This window comes from Schistocerca nitens, chromosome 4, assembly GCF_023898315.1.
Source record: "Schistocerca nitens isolate TAMUIC-IGC-003100 chromosome 4, iqSchNite1.1, whole genome shotgun sequence".
In the NCBI taxonomy this organism is placed as follows: Eukaryota; Metazoa; Arthropoda; class Insecta; order Orthoptera; family Acrididae; genus Schistocerca; species Schistocerca nitens.
In genome coordinates, this window is record NC_064617.1 from 170,717,946 (window position 1) to 170,734,522 (window position 16,577).

At 42.1% G+C, this 16,577-nt stretch overlaps 1 protein-coding gene across 5 annotated transcripts in view; it reads left to right on the forward strand.

The window, feature by feature from the left end:
- Positions 1-255: 255 nt before the first annotated feature.
- LOC126251325 (formin-like protein) overlaps positions 256-16,577 on the forward strand; it is a 464,159-nt gene continuing 447,837 nt past the window's right edge. For all 5 annotated transcript variants that reach the window (XM_049951660.1, XM_049951662.1, XM_049951661.1 and 2 more), the window contains exon 1: positions 256-610. In XM_049951660.1, the coding sequence (XP_049807617.1) occupies positions 464-610 (147 nt within the window). In that variant the 5' untranslated portion in view covers positions 256-463. The remainder of the gene's footprint in view (positions 611-16,577) is intronic.

A 16,577-nucleotide genomic window follows, 5' to 3' on the forward strand; every position in this document is an offset into this window, starting at 1 on the left:
TGAAACGCAACACTTTTACGTTACAGCATTCTTCTTGTTGAAATCGGTCGATATTTATCGGACAGACGATCGGCAACTCCTAAAGGATTAATATGTATGTACAATTAGTGAAATAGACTATACACAAAGTTAAAAGTTTCAAAACTTCAGCCTGGCGTTTCCGTCAGCAGTGTTGGTCGCCCTGAAGGTAGCAGGAAAGCTTCGTATCCGTGCTAGCAGATGTCGCGCAGAACGCCAGTCGCAGGGGCTGCTGGAAGTGGCTTGCTGTTAGATGCTAGTGGAGAGGAGGTGGTGCTTGCTCTGTGAAGTGTTTGTGTCTGATTAAGTTGACGTACAGCGCGTAGCGAACAGCACTTTGTGATGGCGGGTGGAACCTGTTGCTGTTGACAGTGAAGTGAACGTCGCCAGCAGTAAATGCTCTGTTTAAGACGCAAACGTATGCCGTGTGTTGGTGTTAACAAACATGGGTAGTTCGCACAGTACCAAAAATGATGCTTCAGCTGCTCCAGAGAGCGGAACAGCGCGGAACCACAATGTTAGATCAAGTATACGTACTAAACAGCCTATGCCGGATCAGAATGAGTTGGAGAGGAGATTCACCAAAGTGTTGGTAAGTACCAGAACACTTGCATTTCTCTTTCACATCACTGGGCAGTATTTATACATTTTTAACATTTCGATTAGAACTATAGTGTTTGTTAGTTCTATCGTTACGAAGCTCAGTTTTGCTTTAGTTATCACTGCAAACTGTACACTTTTAACTTCCTAGTAGCTGGTAAGCTTAAAGGGAAGAGTTGAATGACACCAGTGAAGTGGTGTTTGATGCCATACGGAAGTCGAAGTACTGACAAGGTTAAATAGATTTGGAGCTCTTGCATTTTCATCCAAGCTGTTTGATTTTACCTGGGTATAGTCGTACTTAGCGGGAAAATCTAGTGTTTAGTTTGTGTCGTAGCTAATACTGCAAAACAATGCTCGACAACCATTGTTTACATTTTGTGAAGAGTCCGCACGAAGCAAAAAATTATCAGGAAGCATTTATGAACGGCTTATAATTGAAGTTAAATTCACTGGCGATTACCATGTAGAACAATTTTAAAGAAGTTTTGATCTGATTTTTTGTTGCATGCGTGAAAACGTTTGAGTCTCGGGCCACGCCTACCGTAAACAGTATGTGTTGTAAACAATGCGCGACTGTAGAGGGTAATTATTATTGTTTTGAGTTATTCATAGATCGTCTAATCTAGTTCGTCATTCCTGTAGTATTTGAAGTTTTCGTATGCTGCTTGTGTAGCGCTACCCTTATTTTTCGTATTGTAGTAAAAATAGCAATAAATTTGTGATATCTTTTCGTTGCATAGTTTTTGTATTACTGGAAGGATAGAATGTGTGAAAGACATTGTGGGTTAGAAATCTACAGATTTAGCAGTCGCACACCTTCTGTTTTGATCATTATAGGCCTGCAGAAAATGAGTCTGTTGAAAAGTTAAGAAACTATCTAGCGACGGTCGCTTTTTTCGCAGTAATAGTTTTGTTTTATACTGTCCTGTTTCGTTTTTTTGGCTATCCGCGATTTAGATTACGTTGCAATTCACGTGGAAATTGTGTATGCACGGCAAGAAATGGCGCAGCCTTCTGAGCCTAAGTGTACTTCGAAGTGTTGTCACGGTGGAATTCATTGCACTGCCCCTTCCTGGCAGAAGAAACTGCAGCCGAATAAATTGGCCATAGTATAGATTCTACACAGCATCAACGTATTCCTCTTAGGTTTTTAAACTGTGTGGCGATGTTAACGTGAAAAAATGTTTAGCAGGGACGGTCTTGTCATAAGACCCTTTATATGCTGCAGAAACTATAGATAAATTGACGTAGTCTAAGGAGAAAGTAAATGCAAGGTCACGGAGAACTCAATAGCTATGGCGAAACATATTTAGGTAAATAAATGTATATAAAATTTTGTTAGAAGGCGGCTCTGTTAATCACAACGTATTCCTCCTTCGGCGCACGTCGTTGGTTTTGGTTGATATGCCAGTGTTTGCGACGCATGTGAGAAGAAAATCCCTCGGGTATTCAGCTGGGAGAGAGGTTGGACGCGCATCGGCGGCCTGTATCATTCCCCTCGCGATACCACCGAGGACGACCCGGTCGTGCCCAGTGAAGGGAGCACAGAATAACACTGGCTCCAGCTGTTTTGTCGGAGGGACGACATCCACTGATGCCACATCTCTTGTGCTAGACGCCGAACGCCGTGCTGCGGGAAGCAGGAAGCGGGAATGGCCATCGGTGCATGATACTCTTTGCTGGTCACACACACTACATACAGCTGAAATTTCAGCGAACGACATCAGAAGTGTGATGGGACCGTTGCTATTTTCTATATACGTAAATGATCTGGCAGACGGGTTGGACAGCAATCTACGATTGTTAGCTGATGATGCTGTAGTGTACGTTGATTCAAGATAACCTAGACAAATTTTCTAGTTGGTATGGTGAATGGCAGCTGGCTCTTAATGTAGAACAGTGTAGTAAGTTAATGCTGATGAGTAAGAACAACAATCCCCTAAATGTTCGGTTACAACATTAGTAGTGTCCTGCTTGACCAGTCATGTCGTTTAAATATCTGGCCGTAACGTTGGAAAATAATATAAAATGGAACGAAATGTGAGGATTGTGGTAGGGAAGGCGTATGGTCGACTTGGTTTATTGGGAGAATTTTAGGAAAGAGTGGTTCACCTGTAAAGTACACCGCATAGAGAACACGCTGGTGCGACCAGTTCTTTAGTATTGCACGTGTGTGTGGGATCCGCACCATTTCAGGTTAAAGGAAAATGCCGGATTACCGGGAGGTTCGATCAGCATGCAGGTGCTATGTTTAGAAGCTGAAGTGGGAATCTCTGGAGGGAAGAAGACATTCGTTTCGAAGAACACCACTGAGAAAATTTAGAGAACCGGCATTTGAAGCTGACTACGGAACGATCCTATTGGCGCCAACCTACATTTCGCGTAGGGACCACGAAGATAGGTTACGAAAAGTTACCCTCGCTCTATCAGCGAGTGGAAAAGGAAGGAAACGTCTACTTGGGGTACAGGGTACCCTCTGCTACGCACCGTACGGTGGCTGGCGGAATCTGTAGAAGTAGACGCCGCTCAGAGTAGCAAACACGCTTTTCGCTTTATCTCACATCGCTGGAGAATGAAGGTGATTACCCCACCTACTTGCAGTGAAATATTGTACCCCTTCAAATATATGTAACAAGAAGTACTACCGCATAATAGGAATCTCGTAGACCTTATCCTGTAGCTCTGATCTTGGTAAGGCGGTAAAATTCCCGAAAATTATTCCTCGCTTTTTTCGGACACTGTTAGCTGCAGTGTTGAGACTTCACGTGGAAGTTAAGACTGAAGAACAGTCAGTGTGCAAATGAGTTCGCAATTTCGACGGAGATTTTGCTGGTATGTCACGCGAGAGGCCTCGTGGCTCTGCGCAGCTGACGAGTTTACGCTGTCACACCTGGCTAGAAACGGAGCAGATTAGATCTTTGCCGAGACCAAGGACTCGAGGGAACGGCAATTAAGCAATTTTCTGCACTGTTGGCCTAATTATCACATTTACATTCGCTGCTGCTTTCAATGGGATTGAGTAGCATTACACTGTATTCGAGTAAGTTGTGCCTGGGACAACCATCAGTTGGACACATTGCGAACAGACAATTTCAGCAGCTTATATATTGTCCTGGAAAACCGTGAGGGCCAAATTCAGACAAAGGCCCGTCCACTGGAACGTATGTTTACAACTGTTTCACCTTATATCTAAATAAAGACAGGCACATTAGCATGTTTTCACTATCAGAACAACATATAAAGTGGCCCTAAATATTCTTGTACAGTGCTAGGGCTGACAACACGCAGCTGCTGTCAACATTCAATGCAATAATAGCCATCTGAAAACGGGCACGAACGACCGAAACCGGTTGTGGCAGTGAAATGACGCATTCTAAAAGTATTTATGGCTGCTTGCGTTATTCACTATCTATTTCCGTCGTCTTTGTCAGATGGACGGTAAGATGATGCAGTTGCCTATAGTGAAGTACTATATGACAGAAGCTGCGTAAACATTGTCAGAACTTGATAAGATTTCAAAGTGGTGTAAAGGTTGGCAACTTGGCTGTAAATATTCAGAAACGTAAACTTGCTCACTTGACAAAACGAAAAACCCTGGTGTACTCTAATATCAATGAGCGATTATTGGAATCGGCCAACTCATACAAATATCTGGGTGTAACATTTTGTAGAGACAGGAAGTGGAATGCTCATATAGGCCCAGTTGTGGGTAAAGGAGGTGGTATACTTAGTTTGTTGGTCGAATTCTGGGGAAGTGCAATCAGACTAGAAAGGAGATGGCTTAAAAATCATTCGTGCCATCCATCCTAGAATATTTCTAAAGTGTGTGGGACACATAAATAGGACTAATAGGGGATATTGAGAAAGGCACCACGAATGGTCGCAGGTTTGTTTAGTCCTTGAGAGAGAGTGCCACAGAGATACTGAAGGAGCTGAACTGGAATACTCTTAAAGATAGACGTGTTATCCACGCAAACTAAGTTGACACTGGCGCAGTGGTTGTAAATGGGAAATGCCTGTACGAGCATTCTCATCGTCCGCTGCGCCGTGTGTCAACTTAGTTTGCGCATATAGTAAACTATCCCGAGAAAGTCTCTTCAAGTTTCAAGAACCTACTTTAAACGATGACTCAAAGAATATACTACAGGCCCCTATGTATCGCTCACATAAGGATCGTAATGGTAAGATTAGAATAATTACTGCACGCACGAGGCATTCAGACAATAATTCCTCCTGCGCTCCCTACGTGAATTGAATGGGAAGAAACCATAATAACTGGAACAGTGGGACGTGCCCTCTGCCATGCACCTCACGGTGATTTGCAGAGTATATATGTTGTAGATGTAAGAAAGACATTTTCATAACCGCATGAAAGTCTGACAATGGATTTATTTCTTCCCTTTTTGAACATTAAACTGGGTAGAAATGACAGACAAGTCATCTAACACAATACCACACACTTTACAGGAACAGTTAGTTTTTCTGCTCAGTACATTCCAACAGCGTTAGGATTATGACAAAGCATAAGACGCCGTAACATGCGATGTGTTATTTGTAGCTTCAGTTGCGGTGGCAAGCCGTGTCAGTAAACATAAACACTATTCCCTGAAGCTTTTCGTACATATAAAAATTTCCAACAATTGTTTGAATCTCCCGTATTTAAAGGTAAGGAAAACAACCGAAAATTTGGGCAGACATGTTACTATAAATAGGCAGAAAGACCGTAGCTAAGGCTCGACAATATTAGTATCCCTTTAAGTACCTCTGTATAATGGTACGTCTTCGGCAATGTTAAGAGCGTAAAATCGTCCCATAGCGAAGCTAAGACAACACGTCTCCCAATATTCAGGATACTTGCTTTATATACATGTATATGCGTAAAATTTGTTCTATTGTATGTTAATGACTGTTCCCCCGTCGTAATGTAAAAAGAGAAATGGTTGCTGATACGCAAAGATAGTAACGAGGAAAATTAGCACAATAGATTATATTTAATGGTTCGTAGGCGTTGGCAAAGTCCACCGGATCCGGAATTTCAATGCAGCCTTTCACGGATTTGTTCCGCTGACAAGAATGAAATGGAAGAGTATTGGCTGCATAAATCGGAGACCTGAGGGAAGTCCTATACTTTCATCGAAATAACCCAGTTTTGACGTAACTCCTAAGATATTTGCTTACTAGGCTCGCGCATTGCAGAGTCTTTGAGCGAGAGAATTGGGAACTGGATTGACGGAACCCAGACAACTGTAGCGGCGGTACTCTTAAGCATGATGCATGCTCGAGAAAGAACGAGACACGCTCGAAAAAGAGTGCAAACAAAATCCAGTGGCTCAGTAGGCGAAAGAGAAGCGAGGCAGCAAATTCCACAGAAAGTGCTGATCTGCCAGGGCAGCGAGCCCCTGGACGATTCGCTCAGGCCGTACACTCACCTTAAATTCAGCCTGTTCGTCAGTTTTCTCAACATGGCGAGTTTCTCTCCACAGCTAACATGCATTTTCATAATATTCTTGTGGTGGATTAATGTTTTCCTCAGTCTTGCTGGCAACTGGGAGAAAGATGGTGGCGCACAGACCGATTGTTGGCGTATCGTATTCCAGCTCGTCGTGAATAGAAAATTGTGACATCCCCTGTGAAGTCGCTGAAGAGCAACAGACTCGTTTGGATTCAGTTGTCTTAAGCTGGATGAACGTGTCACCTAGCATCTAAAACGATATCTGATAGTGTCACAGTTCTATAGTCTGAACATAAACGCCATACAACATTCCAGAAGACTAGAATGTCCTGTTTACAGAAAAAAAATTGCTGTCTATACTAAATACCGGTTTCTTAGGTCAGATTTAGAATAATTGTTTGCAGTTCAGCATTTTCACTTTATTTTTTTAGTACAGTACAATTTCCTTATGGATGTGAGTGAATTCGTAAAGACAAGGAAGAGATTATTACTCAAGGAAAAAATGTTTTTCAAAAAACCCTTGCCTGCACAAAATCCGTGCGAAACTTTATTACACTTACGTAGATCATACACATTGGAAAAAAAGTGCAAACTGAACACTAGTGAAAAACAATTGTACTTCATCCTCTTTGAGACTTAGAATGGCTAGAAAACTTGCGATCGATTACACATTTATTTCTGTACACAGAATTAGCGATTGTTTCGTCACTGCCCACCGATTGTGTAAGGACCTTTTGCCTTTGAGGCGGTGGGTACAGCAGTATACAAAATAGGTAGCTACAAACTATACACAGGGTGTATACGACCCGGGACAACCGGGAGATCCGGGAAAAACCCGAGAATTTTTTCATCCGGGAGAAAAGCGGGAAAAACCCGGGAATTTTTTAGAATTCCGGGAATTTTTCATCGTTTCAGTTTTCAGTTAAATTTTTGTGACTTTGACTGGTATGAACCAGTACTCTAACAAAGAATATTACCGCATCTCACTACTGTAGAATAATACTGCAGCAATAAAAAAACGAACGAGAGGGGGAAAAAAACGAAAATAAAACTTAAGTAGCAAAGGAAATGCACCATATATAACAACAAAACACAGTGCTTATAAAAGCGTCTGCCAACAGCAAAATGTGTCAAAGGCTTTAAGAAGACTGTGATGTTCCTTAAAATGTAACACGCGCAAAATAGATAAACATTATGTGTGAAAGCTTAGCTTCTCTTGCAGCTTATTAATCTTAGAGTCCAATATTATACGTAAAAGCTTCTCTTTTCTTGTAGCAAGACTGTGTATACTAATTTAAACCATTACCTTTTCCTATTTGTGTGTTCGCGCTACTTAACAGTGATGTTGCTATTGGCTGACTACATCACGTGCCCTATGCTCTGTATATCCGCTGTTATCGGATGGCGAGATAGCTTGACATGAGCTACGACTGGCTTACAAAAGCGCATCGCAGTCTCGATTTCAGTCCTTCGGAAAGTAACATGCGATGTATGGTGGAATTCGAATTTATACTTCCGTAATACGAAAATATGTAGTGTACATGTTGCTGCACATCAGACATCTTTCGAAAACGTGTTTTCTTAAGTGCCGGGAAATTCTACGGCGGTGTATAAAACCACAACCATTGAAAGGATTGATAAGTTTTACAGTTCCGAGGAAAAGTATACTGTTACTCAACACAGAAAAAGTGTATTTTCATCCGGAAGAAAGTGTTTTTAACCGGGAAATCCGGGAATTTTTTTTCCTCGTCCGCGTATACACCCTGTATACAGGGCTGTTGCTAAGGAATTCTATCTTGGCTAGTTCAACATCATCGCTCTCCATTTATGAAAGGTACTGCGTCTTTTCAACTAAATAAGAGAAATGCAAAACTTCCCAGTCAGTCTGATAAATCTTCCCCTTCACTCGTCACAAAATTACTTCGTTCGCATCAACCAAATAAAAAGTCATACATAAAATGCGGTAGAGCGATTACATTCGCATTTCCATAATCGATATTTTTGTGTGTGTGTGTGTGTGTGTGTGTGTGTGTTTCCAGAGTGGTCACCTGTCTACGTCTCAGCACCTATTCGCTTTAGCCAACTACTACCGTTTGTGATAAATGTCGCCCGTATCTTGCGAAGACGGCAGCTGTGGTGCAGTCTCTGTTTCCAGGCTATTGTAACAGACGCCACCGGTGCTCTTATGCCTACACTTGTACTGGACCTCGTATGGTTTTTTAGAATAAAAAAAACCGACGAACTGGTGCGAATGAAACTTTCACAAAATATCATAGTATGAAGGCTTTCACGACCGGATGACATATCTTCTGGTAAACCTTCCGGGATGTAAGGTCGTGGTCCATGAAACTCTTCAGCTCCTAACGTTTCGTCCAGAGCTGCGCTGGACATCTTCAGAGGGGTGTTTCTCCTCCGGTGAGTCTTGCCGAGGAGGAGAAACACCCCTCTGAAGATGTCCAGCGCAGCTCTGGACGAAACGTTAGGAGCTGAAGAGTTTCATGGACCACGACCTTACATCCCGGAAGGTTTACCAGAAGATATTTCACAAAATAGTTTCGAAGCGGGCGCCCATCTTCGGCTGACGAAATAAACGATCTCACTACACTAAAACTAAGGAATTAGTGGACGGAAACAAATTTCAGAACAAAGAAGCCGTGTTTGTTGAAGTAGACTGGATCAAGGAAGCGCTGACCCAGTGCCATAGCAGTGATAAGCCAGGTCAAGGATACATGACTAAATCCTTCTTGTGCAGGAAGCGAGTTCATAGCTGCCTAACCTTTGATTAATCGCGTTTTTTGATTAGTTTTTTTATGGAGGAGACGGTAACAGTGGATTCGAATCAGGGGCAGATGACAAGATGTGGAATGTGGAGTGCTGCAGATGTGTGCATTGCAGGCGGCATTGTCAGCGGAGAGGAGAGTTACATTTAACGAGAACAAATCACAGTAAATGGAATACTCGATTCAATTACACATAAACAGATATCTTGCTAGTAATAAGTTTATTTAACTCATAAGGATGTACCAAGCCGGAGGGCATAGTGGTAAGGCCATGGATTGGGGAGAGCGACGGTTCAAATCCCCGTCCAGCTATCCAGGTTTAGGTTTTCTCCAACTAACCTAAATCAGGTAAGGTAAATGTCGAGACCTTTCCTCTGAAAGGGCACAGCTAATACTGTTCCCCAATCGGAGATTACGTGTAATCTCCAATGAACGACGTCGACGGGACGTTAAACCCTAATCCCCCGTCCTTTCCCAAAACGACACCTGCTTCAGAAAGCAAATGTAGGAGAATATATTAGCACTAGTTATGGAACTAACATTGTGGGTACAAGGAACATAAACAAACAAAATCCATCAGTGGGATGAGTGCTTTATTCATTTCTTCAGATAGTATTTTTTAAACACAAATCGTATAATTACCTTTTCAGAGTTACCGAGTCCTCAGGTGATACGAACAAGTAACGTCAACTGAAAAGGCCTCTCCCGGCTGAAACACACAACAACATAAAATAAATGCTGTATTTGGTTCAAAGACCCTTCGACGATTTGGTGATTAGAGGCTTCGCAATATGGAGACATTTTACCTATGAAGTAGTGGAAAAATTTAGATATCGTTGTGCATGATGACGAAACGGGAGGATATGGGAAAAAAGTAATGGAAAGGAATTTGTGGAATATGATAAAGAACAAGTGTAGAACGGATGTTCTTGTAGGACATGGGGCTATTACAAATAACAATTTAGAATGACGCGGGTTAGAGAAGAAATGGTATGTTGCAAAGTGCCTAGGATTGCAATCCGTCCGCATGTATCGGTTCTGTCACCTTTACGGTCCTTCTTGTCCCGACATCTCGACAAGACCCAATTTTGCAAAATATTGTTAAGTTGGCTCAAGTATTGCAGTAACGTCCATGTAACTGCAGCCTCTATTTACGTCAACAAGTTTGTTGACAAGGTCGTCTCAGACAGCGTAGCATAGGCGATGCAAGCACTTCCTAGGTCTAGCGCTATCATTCGAGAACATTCCTGACCTATCCAGTAATACGGTTCCGGAGTATGTAAGCAGAGCCTCGCGGAAGAATCGGGCATTTCCCATTTGCCTAGCGATCTGATAAGACGATTCTTTCCAAGTGTAACACGACCAACGAGTGCAAGTTAGCAATGTTAGTGTTTACTGCGGGTATATAGAGCGCAGAGTGTAGAGTGATGTATACTTTGATGATTGAAGTGTTTTTGTTGACTGTTTACCACCTAATAAACTTATTATAGCCTACTAAAATGCGTAAGGATAGAAAGAGAAAGTCACTTCTCGGATGATTACACAAAAGAGCGGCCTATTGTCAAGAATGAACTTACGGAGCAGGAAGCGTAGTGTGAGATCTGTAGCGGTTTCATCTCGTTAACTCAAGAAGGTAAGACAGATCTGAGGAATCACATTTCTACGAAGAATCGTAGATTCGCGGTAACGTCGACGACAAAGCCTGTTTCTACACCCCCATGATTACAGAATATACCCCGGAAGAATTGCTCGTTGCTGCTGCAGAACTAACAGCAGCTTATAAAGTTGTCAAGCTCCATCAATCCTTCAGTTCTCGTGACTTTACCGTAAAACTGAATGCCAAGATGTACCCTGATTACAAAGTCGCCGCAAAGCAGTCTACAGCCAGGACCAAAGATACGATTGTTCAAATATTCTCGCACCATACTGTGTCCGAATGCATAAAACAATTGCAAGAAGTTTCACTTTACGGCGTAAGCACCGACGTATCGAACCACAAGACAAAAGGTGTTTCCTTCAGTTGTTCAGTATTTTACTAAAACTGACGGAATGAAACTGAAGGTGGTGAAGTTTGATTCGCTGAATAAAGAAACATCGGAGAAATTGTGAAGTTTTATCTAGACACATTAAGACAACTGCAAATTCGATCAGATAAAATTAATCACTTTTTGTGGAGGGAATACCAGTACTAACTTAGGTCTTCATTGAGGCGGCCAGCGGAATGTTTCGCCATATTCAAGAACTACTATGAAAAAATGTGGAAGGAATTGGATGCCCTACCCATATTCGCTACAGTATTATATCAAGCGTTGCTAGAGTCTAATCTGTCGACATTGAAATAATCGTCATAAAAATATTTTTCAATGTACACGGTAAGGGGAGAGAAGCTGAAAGAGTTCTTCTTATACGTTGATGCCAGTTATCAGACTCAAAAACAACTCGGCTGTCGTTAATGTCCGAAATTGAGAGAATTCTTAAGCTTTGGATTCCATTAAAACATTTTTTTGACTCCGAAGACAGGCCACCTAAAGTAACTTCAGATATTTTTCGGTAGTCTAGGCAGTGAAATATACTTCATGTTTCTGCATGAAGAAAGAAGAATAAAGTCACGGTAATTGAAATAAGAAATTGTAATCGGTAACCAAAGATATCTGAATGAAAGAAAGCCTGTCAGTTTTATTTACATACGAACCAAGATGAATTTGAACAAATTAAAAAAAGACAATCCTAGCCAAGAAATAATTAATTTGATTTGGAAATTTAGGGAAGACGCAATAGCTCTCAATAAACATAAAGTATTTGGTTGGATGACGTAATCCGAAACCCCAGATTGGTTGGTGATTGGAAACGTTGTTGTATACCTGATTAAATATAGTGTGAAGGTTTCAGGAGGCAATTGTTTTTAGTAATATGTGTCTGAAGAGCTTTTTGGAAACCAGGCGTAATTCGGAAGAGTGGAAGTCCAAGCACTCCTTGGGAGTTAGGTGGATTTACTTTCTTAAGTAAACCGCAAAACATGAACGCAAATGTCAACTGCTAAAATTATGCTAGTATTTGTTTTCTATTCCCGCACACATTGCTACTGTGGAAAGAGTATTTTGGCTGATGTCGGCCCAGTGGACTCGTGAAAGAAACTGACTTCTTCCAGGGACTGTGGAATCAATCTTACAGTGCCAGTTTAACTAAAAGTAGACTTGCAAAGAGTTTTGTAAATTCGTATAAGGGAAAAAATGCTTGACGAAAAAGGTGAAATATTCCGAAAAATATGGTCTGTCAGCTACTCCTGTCGCAACAAATTCCATGTAATTGTGTTCTATATAAAAAGTACTTATATTAAATTTCTTACTTCACTTCTTCACCCCCATCCGAGTGTGTCCCGACGAGGTCCCAGCTAGATACGACTACTCTGCGTCACTTAGAATGAGTAAGAGGATTTTGTGTGTGTGTGTGTGTGTGTGTGTGTGTGTGTGTGTGTGTGTGTTCTGTGACATGGCGCCTCTAACCGCGTGGCAAGCCATTTCGTAAAATGTGGCATCGCAGTTTCAACTGTAAACCGTGCTACAAGCTGTCACGGATTTTACTACGCAGGTTCGATTATAGGCCATACCACTCTGGAACTTGCTGAGAGTACTTCGTGTCATTGATGGGCTACAAACTGTTGGGTTGGTAACTTGAACGCTCTTCGGCCGTGCGTAGAGGTTTATAGTGCCTTAAGGAAACCTAATTGGCCATAATCCTATTCACGGACGATTGCGGTCCGCGCTGGTCGAGGCCTTGGGGGGGGGGGGGGGGGGGAATTGCATTGTTGCTTTGTTGCTGGTTCCAAGCGCCAGTAGCTGTACGTGCATACATGTGCTTTGTCTCGCTTAAAATGTAGCGTTAGTTGCCTACCACTAACATCAGCGGAAGACAATACTACTGCCATCGCAGATGAATAAAAAGCCGCCAAATAACTCGCTACAATAACGTTGGGTGCTCGCACTGGCTACGCCTTTCACAGCAGAGGGCTCGGAGCAGTACATTTGCTGTCGGAGAATGCGTGACGGAGGTGTGCAGAACGGCCGAAGCTCCACCGCCATCGTTCGTGACTCCAACTATAGTCCCGCCAACAGTTGACACGAAACGGGGGAGCTGACTTCGGAGCGCGTGCTGGCTGTTGTGGAGGTCAGCGGACACGTGTCGCGTGTAAACAGCTCTACAGTGCACGCGTCCTCCATGGTTCCCCATCACCCCTAGGCGCACAAAGCAGTGCGCAAAGCGCGGCTGATTGCTACCTCTCGTTAAGCTCCGCTACACATCGCGCTTTTGTGTTCAGCGGCAGGGAGCAAGCACTGTAAATTCGTGATTAACCGTCCCATCTTTTCCACACAAGTTTCAGTTCTTTACAGACGAGTGTGTCGACATTTGATTTTAGAGTCATGAGGACTAGGACTGTTGACATTTATCGACGGAAAAAATATCGACGTACCGGCCTAAAAAAATCAGCTGCAAATTGTAAATATGTCAGTTTCAGAGCTGTATTGATTTATTATTAGATATTCTGTACATCAACAAGCTAGCAGGTCTGCTTATCCCCCCTTAGAGCAATAATTGAAGGGATAACGATGCACGTTCACGCTTGGCGGTAACCACTTTGCAAACAACGATAACTGCAGGTAGGCGGCACAATAAAAGGTGTCAGGTGGTGGGCCCGTCCTTCGGTTTCGCCACATACCGGTTTTGTCTGGAACACTTCACGTCGACTCCCCCCCCCCCCTTTTTTTTTTCCAGCAATCACCATCGACCTAGCAGTTGTAGTGTCAGACTTGCGTGGTGCAGTTAAACGTTGCACTTGCTGGTGGTATCACCAAGCGCCGATAACGTCGGTGTTACTGTATCCCTCAAGTTTCCGCCCACCGCAAATACAAATCTTGTCATTTAGATTTTCGTTCATCAGTGTCAGCAACTGTTCTTGAAGAATGTCGACGTGAAGAAGTAACTCACTAGTAGCGTAAAATTTTTTTTTAACGCAACTGGTGTGCTATCTCTTCACAGCGGATATCTTGTGAATCCATTCACACCGCCACGCTCTCCCCTCCCCTCCCCTCCCCTCCCCTCCATGTGCACTCGGATATGTTTGTGCCATCTATACTAAGTTCACACAGTCAAAGAGAGAGACTGGACGTGACGAAAGCTCAAAAAGCAATGAGACTCCTTCACACAGTAAAAGTAAAATTATGTTGTACTAAAATTCCAAAAGAAGAACTTCAAATATTTATCGAAAATTGTGAAAAAATGTAAAATAAAAATATCTGCACTCGGTATTATCAGTCTGATATCGATACTTTTTGAAAAATATCTATATACCTATATTTTATCAACAGCCTTAATCACTACCGTATTAACTTCTACAGACACAAAGACTGAACCTGTGGTCCAAACCCTCTCAGGAGAAATATTCTGAAGACTAGCCAGCGAAAATTGCATTTTAAAACAGTTTTCGAATTGAAAGCCCTGTGATTTGACGAGATCAAAAAATTAGGAACTGAAATCATGAAAATGTTGACATGTTTATTAACACAGCCACGAATAATTCTTTTTTAAAAAAGCTGAGAATTATCTCTGTGCTGTGAAACGAATTTGGAAAAACGCTAAAAATGTCTTGGGGAAAAGGTTTAGCTAAACTTAAGAAATAAAGTAGTTTAGAGAAACATTCGACGCGTCTTTGAATGATGCTCGAAATCACGTGGAGCAAGTAAGGTGCTGAAGAATGCTAGACTATATTCGGAACCTTAAATTCTCTATTGGCACCTTTCTAGCGTTGAATGATTGTCTAACGTACTGTATTTCTTACTTTTAGACAAATCGTTATAAAAAATTGAACTCTTTCCAGCTTTTTCGATTTCAAGTAATATTTTTTCCCAAAAGTAGACATCACGCAGATCAGTTTGATCCCCCATAAGTCAGTTTTCCACTCTTCGTTTGGCTTACAAAATTCCGTTGTCTAATTTCTAGGAGTCTGAGTATTTAACCCCAAATCATAATTTCAGTTTTGAAAATATTTTGCAACTATAAGCAAGTATGTTTGTTACGCATGTGCGTGATAACAAATGTGTAATATAAGAACCAAGCAAATAATTGCATTAAATTTCAAATAACCTAGCTGACCTGCGTGTACACTTCATACGTATGAATCTATTATATCATAGCTTAAACTGGCAAAATTCTGTTACCCATTCTATTAAGTCTGTGCGATTTTGCCAATTGAAGTGCAGTGCGTTTGTTCTTATGCCTTTGGGCATTTGACGCTAGGAAGCACGGTTCTCAAGAGGTGAATGTGGCTTGGTACGGCGAAGCTTATGTAAAACAGTTTCACTGCTGTTAATGATTACCACTTCTGTTCCCACTGCTGGTATGCGATTCAAATGTGGAAAGTCGTAATATAGGAGTACTTTACAGCCAACATAGTGCTGCTCATCTCAGTCGATTAGAAATCTGTTGCTGTCGCGTTAGTTACCAAATTTGCGGTTGTATGGTCAAATTGATTCTCTCTCTCTCTCTCTCTCTCTCTCTCTCTCTCTCTCTCTCTCTCTCTCTCTCTCTGCCCCCCCCCCCCTCCCCCTCCCCCCAACATCCTTTGACAAAGTCTGACTTGTGTGACCGTCGTAAACTTTCATAATAACGGGTTGTAAAATATGCGATTTGTTCGTTACACGACGGGACTGTTCGCAAATGACGGGAGTGTTGATTTGCTGGGGGTATATCGTCTAGGATTTTCTCGCGTGTCCGGTGTCATTGCTGAGGGCTGCCTTCACGCAGGTCGCTGTGCTTCAGAATCGGATCCGTTAGGAAACGGTGATGTTGTGGTAAACGGCAGCTAATAGCGTCGTTAAGCGCGTGACGTACATGTTGATCGTTCTTTCAAGATGTGGCCAAAGATATCAACCACAGCAAATTCGTTCTTTAGCCGGTGGGGTACGTGCGTCTGCGGTACAATTCACTCCACTACGTATTTAAACGTAAGCTGTACCAGCTGAGCAAGAAGCTGATCATTTAATAAAGTTATTGATAGTTTGAGAGAATTGTCGCGTTTCTTAATTTGATGGAATGAAATGGAAGAAACAGTGCGGACAAAATCCGCTCACATTAATTCGTCATTGGCGCATTGCTACAGCGTGTACGGAGGATAAAAGTAACTTAAAAGCGAAGTCGTCCAATTATTGCGTGGCGGTGTTCTGCGGCAGGGGAGCCTTACCAGGTATAGAGCAGGGCGAGAAGATCAAAGATAGATTTAAAGTAAATTTGACTGTTGCTTAAGTATCTGTTTTCTTGTAACTATTGCACGTGTACAAAATTTACTTCATCGGACCCAGGACAAAGATGCAGACGATAATCAAACCTCGTCACATACTGTTGTCTGCAATTGCTGCATTCAGAAGTCCTAGTTCGTCCAAAGTTCTTATAAGTGGAGGTACACACAGTGTTTCACAAACCACACAAAGAAATCTCATTTCGTAAGACATATTTCACCTTTTACCGCGAGGTAAATGATAAAAGTAAAGAAGCGCGAAGTAACAGGCGATTAACCAGAAAGCAGAGAAGTGCAAGCACTCTAAAGGAACGGTCGAACGCTCGAAAACTAAACTGTGGAATAATAAAAATGATTTTTCTCTCAACTGTGGAATAATAGAAATGATTGTTCTCTCATTTCTGTGTTGGTATAGAATAAGTGCACGTGTTTTCTA